General features: G+C 42.4%; 1 protein-coding gene and 1 long non-coding RNA gene across 28 annotated transcripts in view; one reads left to right on the top strand and one right to left on the bottom strand.

Moving 5' to 3' along the window:
• ESRRG (estrogen related receptor gamma) overlaps window positions 1-18,233 on the bottom strand; it is a 404,991-nt gene that overhangs the window by 164,445 nt on the left and 222,313 nt on the right. Inside the window, exon 1 of one of the 27 annotated variants that reach the window (XM_080585072.1) lies at window positions 1,880-2,079. The exons of the other annotated variants lie outside the window; for them this stretch is intronic. Coding sequence (XP_080441198.1) covers window positions 1,880-1,935 — 56 coding nt within the window. The 5' untranslated portion in view covers window positions 1,936-2,079. Of the gene's footprint in view, window positions 1-1,879; window positions 2,080-18,233 lie in introns of those variants that run through there. 27 annotated transcript variants of the gene reach the window in all.
• The window catches only part of LOC308192016, a 65,919-nt gene continuing 49,881 nt past the window's right edge, over window positions 2,196-18,233 (top strand). The window contains exons 1-3 of the long non-coding RNA XR_013948469.1: window positions 2,196-2,326; window positions 2,716-2,813; window positions 3,408-17,277. This is a non-coding gene — a long non-coding RNA (uncharacterized lncRNA). The remainder of the gene's footprint in view (window positions 2,327-2,715; window positions 2,814-3,407; window positions 17,278-18,233) is intronic.

Below are 18,233 nucleotides of genomic sequence, written 5' to 3' on the forward strand. Positions count from 1 at the left end.
CGCACGCTCATCATACTCACAGCATGACCCATGCAGACTCGCTCGGTACCGCCACAGACCATCCCCACACCACGACACGACACGAGAGCGGTTTGGAAAACATGACATACGTGCACCGGCCACCATCGCACCGAACTATTTACAATACACGCCGCCTACGTCCACTTTTTAAACGTTACACCCACGCTGCACAGTCTCTGTTTCTTGTCACCTGTGTATTTTACCTGCTGCACTGTAAAATAAAAATCTATGTACGTGAAGAGCTGGATTTGTTTGTTGTTTAAATCCTGGTGCAAATTTTTGTACGGAGGAAGCAGAGAACTGCTGAGGGTTCAAAGTAATGAAAGACAGCGAGCCACAAAGGGCAAACGTACACAGTGCACAGGAGCTTTCCGGAGTTACAAATCTACTCCGTTTTCTATGTTTGGCATTCAGAGATCATGTTTAAATTTATTAAACTAGACCTCCTCTCCCCCCCCCCTTCCCTTTTTGGAGTGTTTCAATTGCCTTTCCTTCTTCCAACAGCTGTGACAACTGTTAAAACAGTCAGTAAAATTAAGTCCGCTCTATAATCCTTTAGTCAACGTTACATTTTAATCAGAGGTTGAAGGAGATCTCACGTTATGAACGCACCGATTCATTTAGAATGATTAAACTGACGCATATGTCAAAATGAGCAGATATATTTATTGCATCTGTTAGCTTATTAACCATTAGTAATTATTAGCGCTATTGTTACCACTGAAAAAGCAAAAAGCCAAGGCTGCAGCTGGCTTTAAGTTACTGCATTCTTTAACATGCTCTGCCTTAAAATCAAAGCATACCTAGTGATGGTCAGACAGATGTCTGTGCACTCCCAAAATGTTCCGACAATTTTTAGCTCGAATCCCCTCTGCCCTCACCCACAGCGAGAGAACTGGAAAAACTACTATATTTATTTTTTTGCACGCCCTCATTCGCGTACGCCCGTGCACGTGACGGTATCTGGTCAATATACAATTACTATGAATATTAATAATGCGTAAAACTCTGGGGGTTGTTAATCGAGACGGAGCAGCAGCTATGTAGCTGAGCGTTAGCTGTTCCTCTGTGTCGACCCGGCTGCGGACGCCTCAGAGCCTGCGCTCGGGCAAGGTGCTGGGAGCGTTTTAAGCTGAGTTTTAATTGAGCCAAAGAGGAAGGAAAAAAAACATTAGTTTGAATCTTGCACCGGAGCCAAAAAGACATGTGCCCCGATTTCATTTAAATGCATCTACTCTAAGAGGCTTATCTAAACTAATCATTCAAATTAGCTGTAAGAAGGTACATTCAAGAGAGCTCCTTTGGGGAAAGGAAAAAAAAAAAAAAAAACACCTAGAGAAGCACCCTTTTTGTCTTTTTACCTATTTTCCGAAGGAGGCTGCCCCTCTCTCGCGAGCCGCGCGGTGACATTTCGGGAGCTGCGGGCTGACCCCACACATCCCGGGCCGACCCCACACACCCCGGGCCGACCCCACGCACCCCGGGCCGACCCCAAACCCCGCCGGGCTGACCCCAAACCCGGTCCGGGCTCCCCCCCCACCTCCCCGCCCCGGCTGCCGCTCCTCTTGCCGTCCCCCAGACCGCGGGGAGCGGGCTCCCAGCCGCTACCCCCGACTGCTCCCGGGGCCAGCCCGCTTCCCGGCTCGCCTCCCCGGGGGCACCCCGACACCCCACACCCTTCCCCTGCGCACGGCGGCCGGCAGCGGGAGGGACGGGACGCAGCCAAGTTCAGCCCGGGCTCCGCGAGCGCCGGCAGCCGCGGCTCCCGAGCACCTGCCCCCCCAACCCCCCGCGCCCTCGGCCGTTACCGGCGGCCGCTGCCCGCCCGTCCCGTTGCGGCGCGGGGCGCGGCACCTACTCTTCCTCGTAGTGCAGGGAGAGCGGCTCCGGCAGGCAAAGTTCTACCGAATCCATGTGCGCCCGGCCACCATCCTCCGCGGGCAAAGTTTCCGGGGGCCGGGCGCTTGGCACGGGGCTGGGCTGGGCGCGGAGCGGAGCGGGCAGCGGGACCGGGCGGCAGCGGGGCCGGGCGGCTCGGCCGCGCGCCTGCTGAAGGACGCGGAGCCCCGCGCGGCGCTCATGAATATGGAGCGGCGGCGCCGCGCCTCCGCCGCCCCCCCCGCGCGGGGCGCGGCCCATTGGCGGCGCGGCGGCCAATGGCGGGCCGGCGGGGCGGGGCCGGGCCGCGCGGCAGGTACGCGGCGGGGCCGCCCCGGGTCGGGCCGGGCCGGGCAGCGCCCGCCCGCTGACATGGCCGCGGGGCAGCGCCCGGCGCCCGCACCTGCACGGACGGCCCCGCGCTGAGGTACCGGGGAACGGGGGGGGGGGGGCTGCCGCCATCCGGGGCTGGGCTCGGGGAGCGAGGAAGCGGAACGGAGCCGGCTACGAGGGGCAGACGGGGACGGAGCCGGCTGCGAGGGGGAAAAGGGAGCAGAGGCGGTTGTGAGGGGGGAAAAAGGGGCACAGAGCCAACTTTGGGGGGATAAAAGCGCTCAGACCAACTTTGCCGAGTTGCTGGCTGCCTGGGGAAGGGGTTATTTTGCCTGTAAATAACCCACATGGCATTACGTATGTTAGATAGGGCGGGGGTGGGGTTGTTGTGTATGTATATGTTGCATTTATATTTTGTATATAAGTAATATGCGTGCTGCTATATACACTCATATACATCCATTTTTTTCACACGACTCAAAGCAAGCCTCACTCCTTACGCTTTACAAAAGGAGGTCCCTCAGCGAACCAGCGCTCAGCTCCGTCTCGTACAGCACGGGTGCGACGGGGAGCACACACAGGTACGTCTCCTCTCCTCTTCCCATCTCCATCTTATCACCGCTGTGTTCAACGTGTCTGCCCGTGTGCTAGTATTTCGGTGCTTAGGCATAAATACTTAGATGTGCAGAACAGAGAGAAAAGCTCCAGGACCGATCAATTCCTTCCGCAGCTCTGGAGGGATTGTAGGGGACTAACTCAGCCTGCTTCATTTTAATAAGACAAGGCTGCATTGTAGCAGTTCTGCATTGTTAGAGCGTGCAGAGACCTCTACGGTGTTTGCGGGGCTTGTTTCTGTAAAGTAAACGCTACTGAACTGAAAGGGCGACAAGCAGGTACCCTGCATGTGTGCCCACAGAAACATCCCCGAGCCCAGCTCCAGCACCCACTGCTCGGAGCCAGCTCAGAGTTGCATGGCTCTGTCGTAAGGAAAGCTCCCTCGTTAAACTGATTTCAAGGAAACAACCGTACCCACATTTAGTAACACTGATTACACTGAACCCTCTCCCCCATTTTGAAAGGATCAGTAATGAAATGGGGGTGCAATGCTTTTTTTTCTCTCAAAAGCTACTATTTTTACTCACTATTACAACTAAGACACTGTACTTATTTTCTAGGTTCAATGTGTTTCTACCCCACCAGTGAAAACAGATGCAGGCTATTTCTGGCAAGAAAAAAAAAAACAGTGGAAAGATACATATTTTAAAAAATTAACTGCTTATAAAAATCTTCTATGACTGGAGCTGTACATGATGCAAATGGCAATCTTTTAGATCGAAACAAATCAGTGTGCACCCTCAGAATGCATTAATACCATTCACAAACAGGATCGCAAATGCCCTCTCAGCATTTCACCAAATAAATACAGCAACAGAACTGAGTCCAAAATACGTTAATTTCAACAGACATGTTTGTATACGTTCACAGCAGACAGATTCCAGCATTCTGTGCTTGACCTTAAGTAAAGGCTGGGCCTGCTTCATACAAATGTGGTATAAATACATGCAAGTTTAGGAACCAGAACTCACACAGCAAAACTCCAGCTCTGACTGCTGTAAAAAAGCAGGTAGTAAAAGCTTAATTACCAGTAGCATTATGCTGTCTATATTGTTAAATGTGAACTCTATAATTAAGATGTAAATTCGCTTGTGAGCAGTGAATTAAAGAGCTCTGAAATGTAGAGTAAAATCCAAGCCCTCTGTAGAAACATCAGAGACCAAAAAAATCATTTTTTATCAAATTTTAAAATGAGGCATTTAATCATGTTGTAGTATTAGAATACCCTCTTAAGTAACAATTTGATAAATGTGGATTTTGGAATCAAATAGGAACTTAAATAAGATGTGTTTATTCTATGTATTTATTACTATATAAACTCGAAATGCAGTTCCTATAAATTGATTGCCATGTGCACATTAGCAAACTATGAAAATACAAATGCATTGTTTGTAGTGAGTCTCTGAGTGCCCATTTATAATTTATATTTAAAATTGCTATTTCTCAATATTTTTCACTAAAATGCCTTCAAATCATTTCATGTGTATGTGTTCTTATTTTCAAGTGACCTATAACCGATCTCTTATACATGAGTCATTTGCTAAAGTCACTTCTGCATATTAAGTGCCCTGAAATACACCCTCCTTAATATATGACAGCTGATCCATTTTGAAATTTACCAAAGCACAGGTCAGCTTAATTTCTACTTTTGTGCATTATTTCCTGAGGTGATATATTTATATGCAGGAGCTGGAACATGATGGTCTGTTTCTTTCTGTCATGGAAGCCCTCCTTTCTGCTTTCCTGTAATTTGCGCTACCGTATTGGCTTGTTCCCCCCAGCGCTCTACACCACCCAAATACATTTTTCCTCTCACCATCACTACTTTTCCATCTCCTATCTCTCATCCAAGCAAACGGTTCTCTTCCCTGCCAGTGCTGCTGCCTGGCTGACCAGAAACCCAGTGCTGTACTTTGCATGTTGATAAACAAAGCAGTTGGCTTCTTCCCCTGGGACTGAAAGTGCCACCTCCACCAGAGCAGGGCCTGGAATTCCAACCACATTCTTGAACTTGGGTTTCACAGTTACCCATCAGTTTGGAGGGGAGAAAAGAAGATAAGAAAAAGATTACTGCAGCAAATAAACTGGGGCTAAATGTAGCTTCGTTTCCTCGAGATTTTTAATAGAAATAAATAAAAATAGATCTAGTGGAAAAAAGATACAATTTAACTGAGTCTTATAGGGCGAATAAGAACATGCATGCAACTGCCCATGTTCACCAACTTATCAAAATGAACAGTGCAAAATCTTACCACAAGGAGTCTATACAAAGCAGTAGTAACAGAATCAGAGAAGGGAAGGAAAAAAATGTCCCAAGCCAATGTCTGTACCAGTCAAGGGGCATTTCTGAGCAGCATCTACATTTCCATCTCTCTCTGTGCATATAATTTGTCCTGTGTACAGTCCATCTTTAAGCATCTTCACATTTAACTACTACAGACTTTTCAAAGCATCCAAACAACCAGATTCCTACAACACAACTACATCAAGGCAACTGAAGAAGTAAGATTCAGTGGCACCTCACAGCAGCTGCATGGTTCATTGTGTCAAGTTCGTCTTTACCAAATGGAGCAAGAAGTTCGAGTCACCTGGGAAGGAGCAAAAATATAGAAAAAAATCTACTAGCTGCTGAGAATTTATTTGAAATCAAGCATGCCATTACTTAAGATGGAAGTTTGCTGTACACAACGGTACCTTATTCAAGGTATAGCTGGAGAATATCATATTGTTAAGTTTGAAATAAATATTGAATGATCATTAAATCTGTGATTTCTCTTTATTCAAAATACTAAAGAAATACAACTCAAACATGCTATGCTACAGATCAATACTAGAACAACTTAGTCACCGTCTACTGGTCTTAAGACACTTTTGCCTTATGTGCTTGTTACTGGAAGGCACTTGGTGCATCCCTGGATATGCTGGTAAAGATTTTTAAGAAAACAGTGTTACGGAAGTTCCAAATCCTGCTTACCTGTTTGTACATAGTTGGACAAACTGTAGCAGGTTATTATTTTAAAGCCATTTGCTACTTCAGTCAGTATTTAGGGTTAATTGATTACTCCTTGTTTTGATCACAGGTAAAAAAAAAAAAAAAAACCCACATAGCACTATCTCAGAGCACTCTTAAGAACTTTTCCCTTTTCCACAGTGCATTCACAAAGACACTGAGCAAGGCATTTAGATTTGCTGCTACACTCAGTCCTAGCATATAAAAAAGGTCTCTGTGAGGGAGGAGCAATTGCCTTACCATGTTACCAAACTACATTCAGTTCATCTGGTCTGAAAAAAAAAAAAACTCCATATTTTCTCCTCGTTTTATTTTGAAGGGCATGGGTATTTAAAGGGCTGTCTTCACTGGTACAGAATGGAAACTGTTCACATTGCTATAAATGAAAATTATTCTCTTGACAAAATACCTTTTTCAAAGCCTCTGACAAAAAGAAAAAAAAAAAGGAGCTGCACGTGCATTGCCTGTCACCCACCAAAAAAGGTCTACTCCCTAAAGATAATTCAGACACACACTTCACTGTGGATATCTCACTATTACCCCAAGCTCTTTTTTTAGTGTAAGTTTCTTCAGAGAAGCTGAAGTGCATTACTGTCTCAGACAGCCAAGGATAAGATGACTGAGGGAATTCAGTTGCTCTGTTTAATTAATACAGGATTATTTCACTTTCATTTTGTGAAGCTAATAATATGACTGGTGGAATGTCAGTAAAAATTAAATCATAAACTAGTGCAGTACCAAAGGGAAAACTTACTTTAGTTATGGAGTATTCCCAGCAGAAATCTTGAAAATCTTATACATATTTACACTGATAAAATACCACATGTACTTCATGGGATACTGCGAGCTTCTACAATCCTTACGGCATGTATTTACAGAGCAAGAGTTAACATTTTGAGATTATACATTAATAAATGAGTTGCAGTTATATTGTTTCTTGAATGTTAAGCACCACATACTAAACGCAGGAACACGTTCAAGGTCAATGTCCTATTTTAGACCTTTTCAGCAGCTGTGATATTATGATAATCATACTTAAAATATTCCTATAGAAAGAGTAAATTAGCCCTTTTCACTAGAAGGTTTATTATGATAAACAACAAATCTGAGAGAGGACAAATTCAGATTTCTTTTCTTTTTCAATGTGATGAACTGTTGTCCCTTACCGTGATGGCTCATCTGTTGAGGAATAAAAGAAATCCACGTTATTCTGCACTTACATTCATTACCTTTGGATTCTTTTGGAGGCCTCACCTATGTAAAAATATCTTTCTTAAAAAGCGCTTTTGCTTTCTGTTAGAGCCAAACACCGCAGGGGACATCCCATTCTGTCACCTATACTGCAGTGAAATGTCATAGCCCCCAAAACTAGAAGGGAAAGAAGAGAACGTAGCATCGGCAGCTAATCCTAAGTAAGATGGTTTAGCTCCATCTAACTGGGGGATGAGAGGTGTCCCTCAGTGGGTCTTTTCCCACTCCTCCAACCAGCCTCCAACCTGACTGGAAGCTCAAGGTGCTAAAAATAGAAAAGAAGATGGAGTGTAAATATTTCCCCAGTGAAAACACCAATAGTCTTTCCTGTGAGCTGACATGAATTGCTTGTTACACTGCCCTAGGATATCACGGCTTGAAGCGAGAGCGCACGTACGCGCACACCCGGAGCCACCAGCCATCCTCAAAGCTGCTGCGCTGGGTGTTTGTGCGTGTGTGCGTTGCAGAGGCTCCTGTGACATCTGACTTCGAGGCTGTACACCTGCTATACAAAATGCATTATCTCTGGCATGCCTTTTTTTTTTCTTCCCCTGACTGTCCCAGCCCATCTTCCATCACTCTGCTTTCTTTTTCTCCCCCTACTCCCCCTCCACTCCCTTCGCTCTGGCATTTTTATTATTAATGTTATAGCTATTATTACTGTCCAAGCATAAGCTGATCCACAGGGGACCCTGTGTAATTTAACCCCTCAAGCACTAAATTCCTTCACATGTGCCAAAGACACAGGTTTGTTGTTGCCTCCAGCAATATCCCAGGAAGACGAGTGATGGCGGTGTCATATCATCACACAGCGACTTAATCTATTGCGACACCCAGGGAACGGGTAACTGAAGAGATTTACAGAACACGCTCTCTGACTGAATACAAAACGTTATCCCCTTCCCCAACAAACTCACTTCACATGCAACAAAGTGAAGGAAATTTTGCCCTCCTACGGCTCACCGTTTCCATGACTGCTCTATCCAATCCTACCACCGCATTAGTTGTCCCACTGTACATCTTCCAGGTATACAACACTTATTTCAACACTTTTGTTCTCCCTCCTTTGTTCTTCCCTGGTTCTCTGATTAACAAACAGGCAGATCATGTTGAACTGCCAAATAACATATCTTCAGAAATCTTTTATCCATACGCTAGATGACTAGAACCATCACTTACATCAGGGTTATCTCTACGTGCTGTTTTTATGTTGTCTGACATCTAATGCATGCTTTTTAAAACACCAGATTAAAGGGGGTACACTTTTTAAAGGTGCAAGGAATGCTAAATTAAATACAGCTTAGCTACAATAAGCACTGACAAGCAGGAAGGTATCTGCTTTAAGTACTGATTACCAAAAAAAGGATCTATTTGTCAAGCAGGGGCTCTCCGCACAGGTGTCCTATTTTGCTCTCCATAAATGTTAAGAAAGAATTCAGTGCAACATAGAAATGCATGACTGTTCTCTCCAAGATCAAAGTGAGATTCTTTATCTTATAACATTTCACTGACCGGGGAAGCAAGAATTTGGTGCAGAATTAATCCTGAACTGCAGACAAATGAGAATAATGAAATTGTCTTCAAGTCAGGATAACCTTCCTGTGCTGGTAAATCAGAGCTTTCACCATGGGAAATTAACATCTCTGGAACAGTCAGAAGAAGCTGGTAACAAAGGTTGGTTCACCTGCTCAAGAGTAAACAAATCCTCCCTCCATAAGCTACTCTATCTCTAGGCACGTCAGATCTAAAGCAGATATGTTGGTACTGAAGGCCACTGCAATCTGTCCCAGTGGTAACATCTAATTTTTCCTTCTGTATACATAGCTTCTTGTGTGTGTGTATATCAGCTGACTGATCCCTTAGCATATGAAACTTTGCATAGGTGCACATTCAGGCTCACAGTTAAATGCTTTCTTGGACACATAAATATGCTTATAAACCAAGAACAGGAAAGGGTTAAGCTCATCATGTACTCATGTTCCCCAATCATTTATATGAAGAGACTTCAAATAAAGGTTTTCATGGTTTTATAGCTTCCAGGTGGATAACCGTATGGTTCCAGCAGCTCAAAAGAAAAGGGGAATTCACCACTGATTGCCCTTCTCCCAGGTCCTGCATCTCCATCCAACCGAACGTCATCTGGTGGTCTTAAAGGAAGCCTTTAAGGGAGGACACAGAGTGCACCGACAGAGTGTTCACCACCCCCATATTCTGCTTCCACTAAATGATACCACTCAAAAATATGTCAGTATACACCAATACAAGTGTTACAATGCTGCTATCACTAGTAGGCTTGTACACTAACATTTCATGTGATCACATTAACATTTTTAGTAGAACCGCACATTAGCAAAAAAAAAAGGTGTTTGTTGTTATTACAGTGAAAATACTTTTTCTGACTGTATTAGTAAATATGATTAAATAAGACAATATAATCCTAATGACACACCCGAAGCCTTCTCTTATCACCTAAGTTTCTGTCCTAGAGCAGCTTCATCCCTATTGACCAGTCAGTTAGCCCTATTCAATTACTCGATCTCCAATCAATAGATTTAGCTCCATGTGCAATGGCTGAGGTGTAAACATGATGCATATACTCATCCAGCTTAATTCACGTGCCTGCAAATTTATTTATTTTTTGCTCTAAATTCCTTCATAAGAAAAATGCAGAACTAAGTTTTTAATATTAGCTTTTTTTTTTCCTCACCAGTTCTGCCCTCATTTGAGGTGTTATGTTTCAAGAAATTTACTTTAATTTGCTTATGACAGAAATTTCTGTCTTTCACCGATAAAAGGGAAAAGTGAGAATTGTAATTATTTTATTCCAGTATGCTGAATAAAGCAATAAGACAGCTGCATGACTTTTAAGCAGATCCAGACAGTATTTTCCTGCAAAAGCACACAGTCAAGGTGTGAATTGATCCAGAAAGTACAGCCTTTAGACTTAGTGCACTTCTGACACTTCTACCACAAAACATTTGGTTCAATTACTGTAGCTGCATGTGTGTGTGGCTATACCTATACACACACACAAACATATTATATTGTAGGCACTTGGTTATCTACATATATTTACACTTGCACACACACAAAAAAATATGTAGTAAAAAACTAAGCTGAACCAACATATGTATGCAGAAGTGAATGGTTCCATCTTTCATTCTTGTTAGAAGTATCTTTATTAATTTTGTCCCTCCAAAGTCCACACTTCTGTGTTTAAAGAACTTCCAAGTGAACTGCTTTGAAAGCACACCAAGCTGCAGGATGTTGCATTCCTTGCTGCTTCTCATTGGTAGTACAGCTCTTTCTCACACAATCTCCTATTAACTTCAGTAGTGTTTCTCCCTCACCCTTGATAAAACGTTGCAGAACAGATTCCTAACTACCTACTTCCAGAGAGTACATCCATCTTTGTGCATCTGGAAAATAGATCTGATACCAGTGCCGTAATACAATATCTCTACTGACCAGATAACCTAGGAGAATACAGTTACAACTTATCTGGACACCAGTTCAAATAATACTCTCCAATGAAATACCGAGCTCCTAGGGAACTCCCTTGCTGTTACCTGCCTTGAACCCATGCAGGACCATGCTCAAAACAGCTGAAGTTTATAAGCACGAGGATGGTGGCACTGAGCTGCTACAATAAAAAAGTCTAAAGCAATTTCTGCATGCAACTTCTATAATATTCTCAGGGCAACAAAGGCTCAAAGAAAGTGGAAAGGCTTGTAGAAATAAATTATACAAAAAAGGGAAAGTTGCAACTCACTCATCGTACTGACCTGTTTACTCCAGATTATCTGCTCCTGAGGTATTAACATAAACTGCTCCAGTCTTATTAGAGGCCATATCTATATTCTTTAGCAGTGTTTGCATTTGGTACACATTTTCAGAATGCTAACAGTCTTTATTCAACAACGAATTTGGCAACAAAGCAAGAATCAGTTCCCTATGTTATTTTCTAAATAAATTCTCTAAACCTGATTGAGTTAGATCCTTGGATCATACTTTGGGAGACGTAACTTGGAGTTTCTGAATAAAGTGAAGCACTTAAGCAAATCAGACTTTTTCTCTTCATCCACCGAGAAGCCTGAGATTTAAGATGAAAGAGCCGGGCTGCCTTTCTCTTTCCTTATGCTGCAAGGTTCCTTCATTTTCCCTGTTTTCCCAGTAGATTTACTTGTAAATCTGGCGACAGCCACATCTGAAGTCCTGAGCTCTGACTCCTGACCTCGGTTATGTTAGCCCTTCCCTGCAGAAGAACTACCCCTTGGATCACTGACTTGCTATTATTCTATGGTTAATAGACCTGACCTGTGCAATATTTTTTATCTGGCTACAGTCCTATCTCTAAATTCGCTGTTTTGAATGAATACCGATTTTGTGACATAAAGTCTGCTATATAATGAAATGCAAACAATGAAAAGGCTAAATCAGTTTACAAAAAATCTATTTGTCAAACAGTGTGGAGATGCTCCCAATTTAGTCTGGGCAGTTCAGGCAGCTCTTGATAAGGGAGCTAAAACCGAGCCGTTCCGCTGCATAAAAATAAAAGCATCTGCAGGAGAGAGACATTTTCTTCTGGAGAATCTTCTCTGTAACCTGTAGCTAATTATAAAAATAAATAAATAAATAAATAAAGCCCGATGGATTCTGCAGGAGTTTTCTAACAGCCAGGAGCACTGTTAGAGTAGGTAACAGCAAACGCCTCCCCAGCGCAGTCCCCTTATGTCACATTTGCATTTCTATTCAGCTACATTGCCTGACAATGAAGCAAATGGGTCTGCCTTATCTGTACAATTCTGGACAACAGAGATTTCTAAGCCATACAAAGGAACGAGCTTAACATTCAGCACTCAACACTTCCCAGCGCACCCCCTCCCAAGCCCTGGGGGGAATGCAGTCACATAAACACCTGTCCACACCAAAAACTGGAACTGTCACACGCTATCGGAAAGGGAAGCAGTTAAAATAAAATAAATAAATAAAAAGCTATCGAGACTTTCAAGAAGCTCGCCTGCCGCGAGGAGGAACACAGTCCCAAGCCTCCAGATTTTAAGGCTTTATTTGGACCGCACCAGCAAAGCCAAGGAGTGTCCCTGGAATGTGAACGGAGATAATATCTCGCTGACCATTTGTTACTCCTGCTGTCCCTTTTACGCTGGTATTTAATACAGCAAATGAAAGCCAGAGAGCCTTTTATCAGGAAAATTTCGTATCACCCTACTTTTCATTAGAGAACCTTTAGCAGCTTGTTGGGCTAACTCACACCATTTCATCTCGGTACGAGAAAATTTCAGGCTAATTCCTTCAAAATTAATATTGTCTCATCTACAAGCTAGAAACGACACGAAAACTGCACGAGCTGAAACCTCCAGATCAAACCTGTGTTATGACAGGACTTAAGCCAGTTATAATACAGGTTAGGGCTTTAAACAGCAGGGGAAAAAAATGACAATGACACGATTCTGTAGACACTTGGGCTTTAGGCTGGCTTTCCGTGATATGTATGTACATGCTCTGTCATCTTGGCCCTCTCTCCCCATGTCTCCATGTACCAAAACAGGCCTTGCGCACACAATCTGGAGTTTAAGAAACCTTGTGTCGGAGGGGGCCATCCGCGTGTTTATTTGCATGTGCAGATGAGTTGGAATATAAGGGAGCAAGCACGAAGAGCAGTGTGGGAGGATGTCTTTCCTTTTGTCCTGCTTAGTATATCCTAAAGCACAATATACGTTTTGCATAGCCTAGTGAATTTTTCATTGCTAGCTTATACTTTAATTGTCCTGAACTTCTAGGTAAGGTTATTCTTTGCTGTTGAACAAATGCTGAATTTCTCCCCAGAGGTGGTTGCAATGAGTAGTGATTTTCCGTCTTTTTCTCAGTAACACAGTTTTGAAGATTTACAGGCATGAATATCATTGTGTTAACATAAAATGATATTATTATCACCAAAAAAAAAAAAATAAGGCAGTTAGAACAGAAACAGTGAGGAGTGCCGAACGCTTACTCAGACTCAAAGGAAACACGAAGCTCCTAACGCAGTCAGTTGTTTTTAATTCTGCTACTGATGGTTCAAAAGCTGCTGCCTGCTGTTGTTGCTTTTGCATAATTTGGAGCAAGAGATTAGGGCACATTCCTCCTCCTCAAGAGCTAGTGAGAGACCAGCCAACTTTTATTACCCTTAGCACTGAAAATGGGTTTATTGCTGAGGATGAATGAAACTACCAATTGCCCTGGTATCATACCTCCTAAAGCACTGCAGATCCTTCAACTGCTGTCAGGGTGACAGATCGCTTTTACCCTCAACTGAGCAGGCACATGGCTACAGAAAACTTCATAGCAGGCGCATGTAATGGTACAGTGCAGAACAAATACTCGGTCCTTAAACTTGCTATGAAAAAAATGAAACCCAGAACAAAATTAAATAATTGCTACTAACATATCAGTATTTTAAAGCACTTTTCCAGACCATAGCGTTAGAAAGATGAGATAGCGCGTACTACTATGCTGTTGTAACTACTTGTGTCCACTGATTTATCAAAAAAATAACTATTGCAGATGGAAGAGAGAGAGATGGATAGTTAAGAAGAAAAGTAACCAAAGAAAACATTTTCCACAGATTGATCCAGGGTTTGCTTGAATCTCAAGGCAAGCCATCTAAAAGGCGTATGTAGTTACCCAAATGAAAATAGCTCCTTACCTCTGCCCCTCTGTAAACATGTGAGGACAGAAACTAGGCTACATTTTGCTGACTGCACACAATGTATTGCATCTCGAGGATACTCATCAAGATGGCTTCTACAAGCCTGCCCCTTCTGGAGTAGAGTAAGCAACAGAGCTGACCCAGAAGAATTAGATGAGAAATTCAACTAATTAATGAGCCCTGCAGGCAAAACATCATTTCTTCTGCTCTTCGGGGCATTTACAAGGTCAGCCTTTATTTTCAGCATCAGGTCAGACTCACTCGTCTGTCAACATACACAGGATTTTTAAGAGAATAGCGGCCACAGGTTTACCTTACCAATGCATGGTAAGGTAAAATTCAGTTGTCCCCACTATCAGGCCAAACAACGTGGTGTATTTTGTCTGATGCCCACAGTAAGGGAAGGACTGTGCAAGCCAATTCAGCTTTATCAAAAAATGCTTCCTTAATATTACCTTTCTGCTCTGTTGGCAGCAGTTTAAAATTATGAAAGCAATATTTCCCATTTAAGAAAATATTCTGGAATGCAACTAAAAATATTCTGGAATGCATCTCAGTTCCCTCATCCTGCTCTGTTGTCTTTCCGATGTTTGCTTTTCTGAGCATCACATGGCACAATTTTCTTCCATCTGCCAGCAAAGTTTCCCAGAAAGTAAACCAACTTCAAGAAATAAGTAATCTGAATAGGAGACACATTCAGACAGAATTCAGAAAGATTATCAGCTCACCTCATCTGTTTCTCTAGCAGTATGTGCACTGTTACTATCCAATGGCCTCTTTGGTAATAAACATGTCCCACCTCCCATCTGCTCCTCTCGCTGGCCTACTGCCACTTCAGCCTCAGTCCTTTCCTGTCTTCAAGATGTCATTCAACTTCACTTGCTCTCCTACCCATTTGTTTCTCTTTCCAAGTGAGATCAAGCATACATCTTTCTATGTCTCTCTCTCCAGCCTTTAGCTTCTGCTCCATCTTTTTAGTAAGTGTCTATGTTTCTGCTCCATTTATCATAGTTGGCAGTATGCACTATGCAGGTGTCAAGGAAACCAAGAGAGAGTTCACTATTCATGATATTGCCTTTTCAGCCTTCTTGTGGCTTGCCATTGAGTGTCAGCTCCTTAACACTAAGCTATATGTTGAGAAGAATGTCTATCAGTTAAAGACAAATTACTTTAAGCCAATACAAGGGCACATAAAGAAACAAGGCTGCTTTAAAAATAGACCTTTCCTGTCTCATTCTGGTCTCTTTCTATATCATTTTCCTCTTATTTGTTCATTACTTGAGTTTATATGTCATCTCTATAGTAATTTTACTTACTGGCTTAAAGTAAGCATGCAAGACATAGCACAATGCTGGACGTTCCATTTACATGCAGACCTCCATGGAAATGAATTCCTAATGCTTAACTCCATGCCTCCTTTTCACATCATCACGGACTTGTGTTTCACTAAAAGTAATCCTGCTCAGAAAGAGAAATGTCTTGGGCTCAGCAGGAGGAAAGTCACAAACCAGGAATGCCCCGCTGCCTTCCAGCAGAGACTGCGAGCAGCGCTTGGCCATCCCCTGCGCTGGCCAGACCTGGGGAGGAGCTCAGCATCACCCCAGGCCTGATCACAAAAGACCTCTGTGCCCGCTGCCAATCACGATCCATTGTTTTTAAGCTCAACACTCAATTCCACAAACATACAAGCCACATTCATATCCTGAAAAACTGGTTTAATTCACTGTCGAACCCGGAGAGAAACTTCCCCATAGGTACAATACTTAAACACAACAAAGGCAATTAAAAGCAGCTGCAGCATTATGTTCTCAATTGCAGCTATTGGTCTAAAATCATAAACAGAGGGTGTTGTGGTGCTTGTTGTTTTTTTTTGTTTGGTTGGGTGGTCGGTTTGTGATGTGGTTTTTTTTTGTTTGTTTGCTTTCTTTACTTCTTTGAAAATCCGGCATTTCAAGAAGTATGAAGTGTCCCTTCACTGTAAACAGCAGAGTACTAGGAATAAACTCACGATCATAAGAGCCTAGCTTAGCAAAGACAGAAGGCTGACTTGATGATAATTCCCAAAGAGTACGTATCACAAAGGTTTCAGGACAGGCAGTTCTTTAGAAAAATGCTGGTAAGAGATATGGTGAATCAAGGGGGAGAACTGACCACAGAAAAACTATGGATTATGGTAGATTCTGGATCACTTTGTGTTTTTTGGTTTTTGTTATACTAGTACTTTTTGAAAAATATGATGTAGCCTGAATCATTTTCCAAAAAGCCAAGTACAGAAGTTTCCAGATGTTGACTTGTGATATACAGTCAAGCTTGAGAGTCACTACAGTCCCATTTAAGCTCAGATGCAACAAACTTTTGCATTAGCATTGCATACATCCAACATCAACATGATTCAATACTTTTTAGACCATATGTCAAAGAACTGTGGATATACATCTCACAATCCTGAATTTCTAATAGTTCTGTCCAGGCCACTTTTCTATTTTTAACCATCATTATTGTGACAACAATATGAAAGGCAGAATTTGTCTTACAGCAACATGGATAAGCAAGTCTCTTGTTTCTGGCCTGGATAAGCATAACCTAATGTGTTGCCTAAACTTTTTCCTTACCTATACTATGCATTCTAAACAAACTTGCAAAATGATTCTGTGTTTGGCAGAGTCCCATCCTGTAACTTTTCACACCATCTTTCATGTTATTTCTATGGAAGTGAGAAGGGCTGTTCGCATAAATATGAATATATAAATGAAACTAAAGGCCTAAGAAAAATATTCACTTTATCACCTTGCAAAACTTCTTGGAGAAGTAAAGTTTCTTATTTCTCCAATGCAGTAAATATTATGCAAATGCAATCTGAAATTCAAATCTGAACATTTAGACAAATCATTTGCTGGAATTTTCCCCTTTTACTAGAAGGCAATAAAACAGATTTTAACCCTCAGATCAACCACTACACAAAGTCCCCACTTAAAGGAAAGAGTATAAAATACAATTGCTTTACATACTCTAACCTATTTTCTGTCACAGTTGCACCACCTGATAAGAATCCAGCTACTGAAGACTCCAGCATGGAGCGGGTCAAGGTTATGGCTGCAAAGGCAGCAAAAGTGAAGAACGACGACACATTTGGAACGGGCAACACAACCGAGCAGGCAACACGCGTGGCGTGTTACAAACAGCAGTAGATTACAATGATATAAGGAAGGGATGCCTCTCATACCCTGAAAGACAAGGACAGCACAAGACAATGATCCATCCAATTATCTCTATTCTTATTTTATTCCTCATCCTTCTGTCAACCACCTCAAGCACGGGAAGCACCCTCTTAAATCAATGCTACAAACAATCCACTTGTTCCTTTGCAGGTATGCGCGTTTTATGCTGGTCCACTCTGTGCTAGGCACTGCTGAGAAGAACGAATAAATGCAGGCACAGAAAAGTCTGGCAGACTCTGTCTGTAAGTAGCTAATGTGAATTTCCCTTGTCGCATCCCCTCCCCTTTACCCAAGACTAACCATGCTCTTTAGTAACCAGTGCCATCATGTGCAATGGGGCAAACCCACACGCCATTGACCACGGCCCCGTATTTGTTTGCGTTGTCTCTCTGGTTCGACAAGTCTGTATGATGGCACCTGTTAAAGCTGCTTCAACTAAGCTGTTCTGCATTTGTCTGGCTGGATTTGGACTTCCCAGATCCCTGACTGAATACAAAGTGATTTGAAAAAACGGTGTTTGGCAACAAGCACAGTGGGGAGTACAGTGTGTGTTGGTATACAAGAGCACAATGTGTTCTTCATAACATCACTGAGGGAGCATGCTGCTAGAATCTCTGCGCTGTTGAGATCAAAATGGTCTCCTTTGTTGTCAGCTGTTTAATAGCAGCTGTTTAATGTAATTCCAAATGATCTGCTTGAATGAAGTTGTCATTCTTGCAGTTCACTTTAATATAGTAAAAAACAAAACAAAACAAGAAAACACGCCCCACAGCTTGACCATGTTATTTTTTTATTGTTCTTCTGAAAAGTTGCACTCTCTTATACTTCCGCTACCCTATCAAAATAATAAAAGTTTGTGATTTCTAGAAATAAAATGGGGGGGGGGGGGGGGGGGTCACATTTTCAAAAACACTTTCCTTTTGGATACTTTAGAATGGCTTGATTAATAATGATTAATAATGGCTTCACACCTAAAACATTACACACTGAAAGAAGAAACTAACTAGTCAGCAAATATGTGAGCAAAAAGAATATCTATTTCTATCTGCATTTCAAGACAATTTCCCCCCAATGTGTGTTATTATGTGTTTTATTGCAAGTTGTAGTAGAATACAATAATAATATATATATATATACACACTCCTCTTGATTAAGTAGTATAGCTTATAGAAATACTATCTTACAATATGCCTGGTTT

The sequence above is a fragment of the Anser brachyrhynchus genome, assembly GCF_964034855.1.
Source record: "Anser brachyrhynchus genome assembly, chromosome: 3".
Taxonomy (NCBI): Eukaryota; Metazoa; Chordata; class Aves; order Anseriformes; family Anatidae; genus Anser; species Anser brachyrhynchus.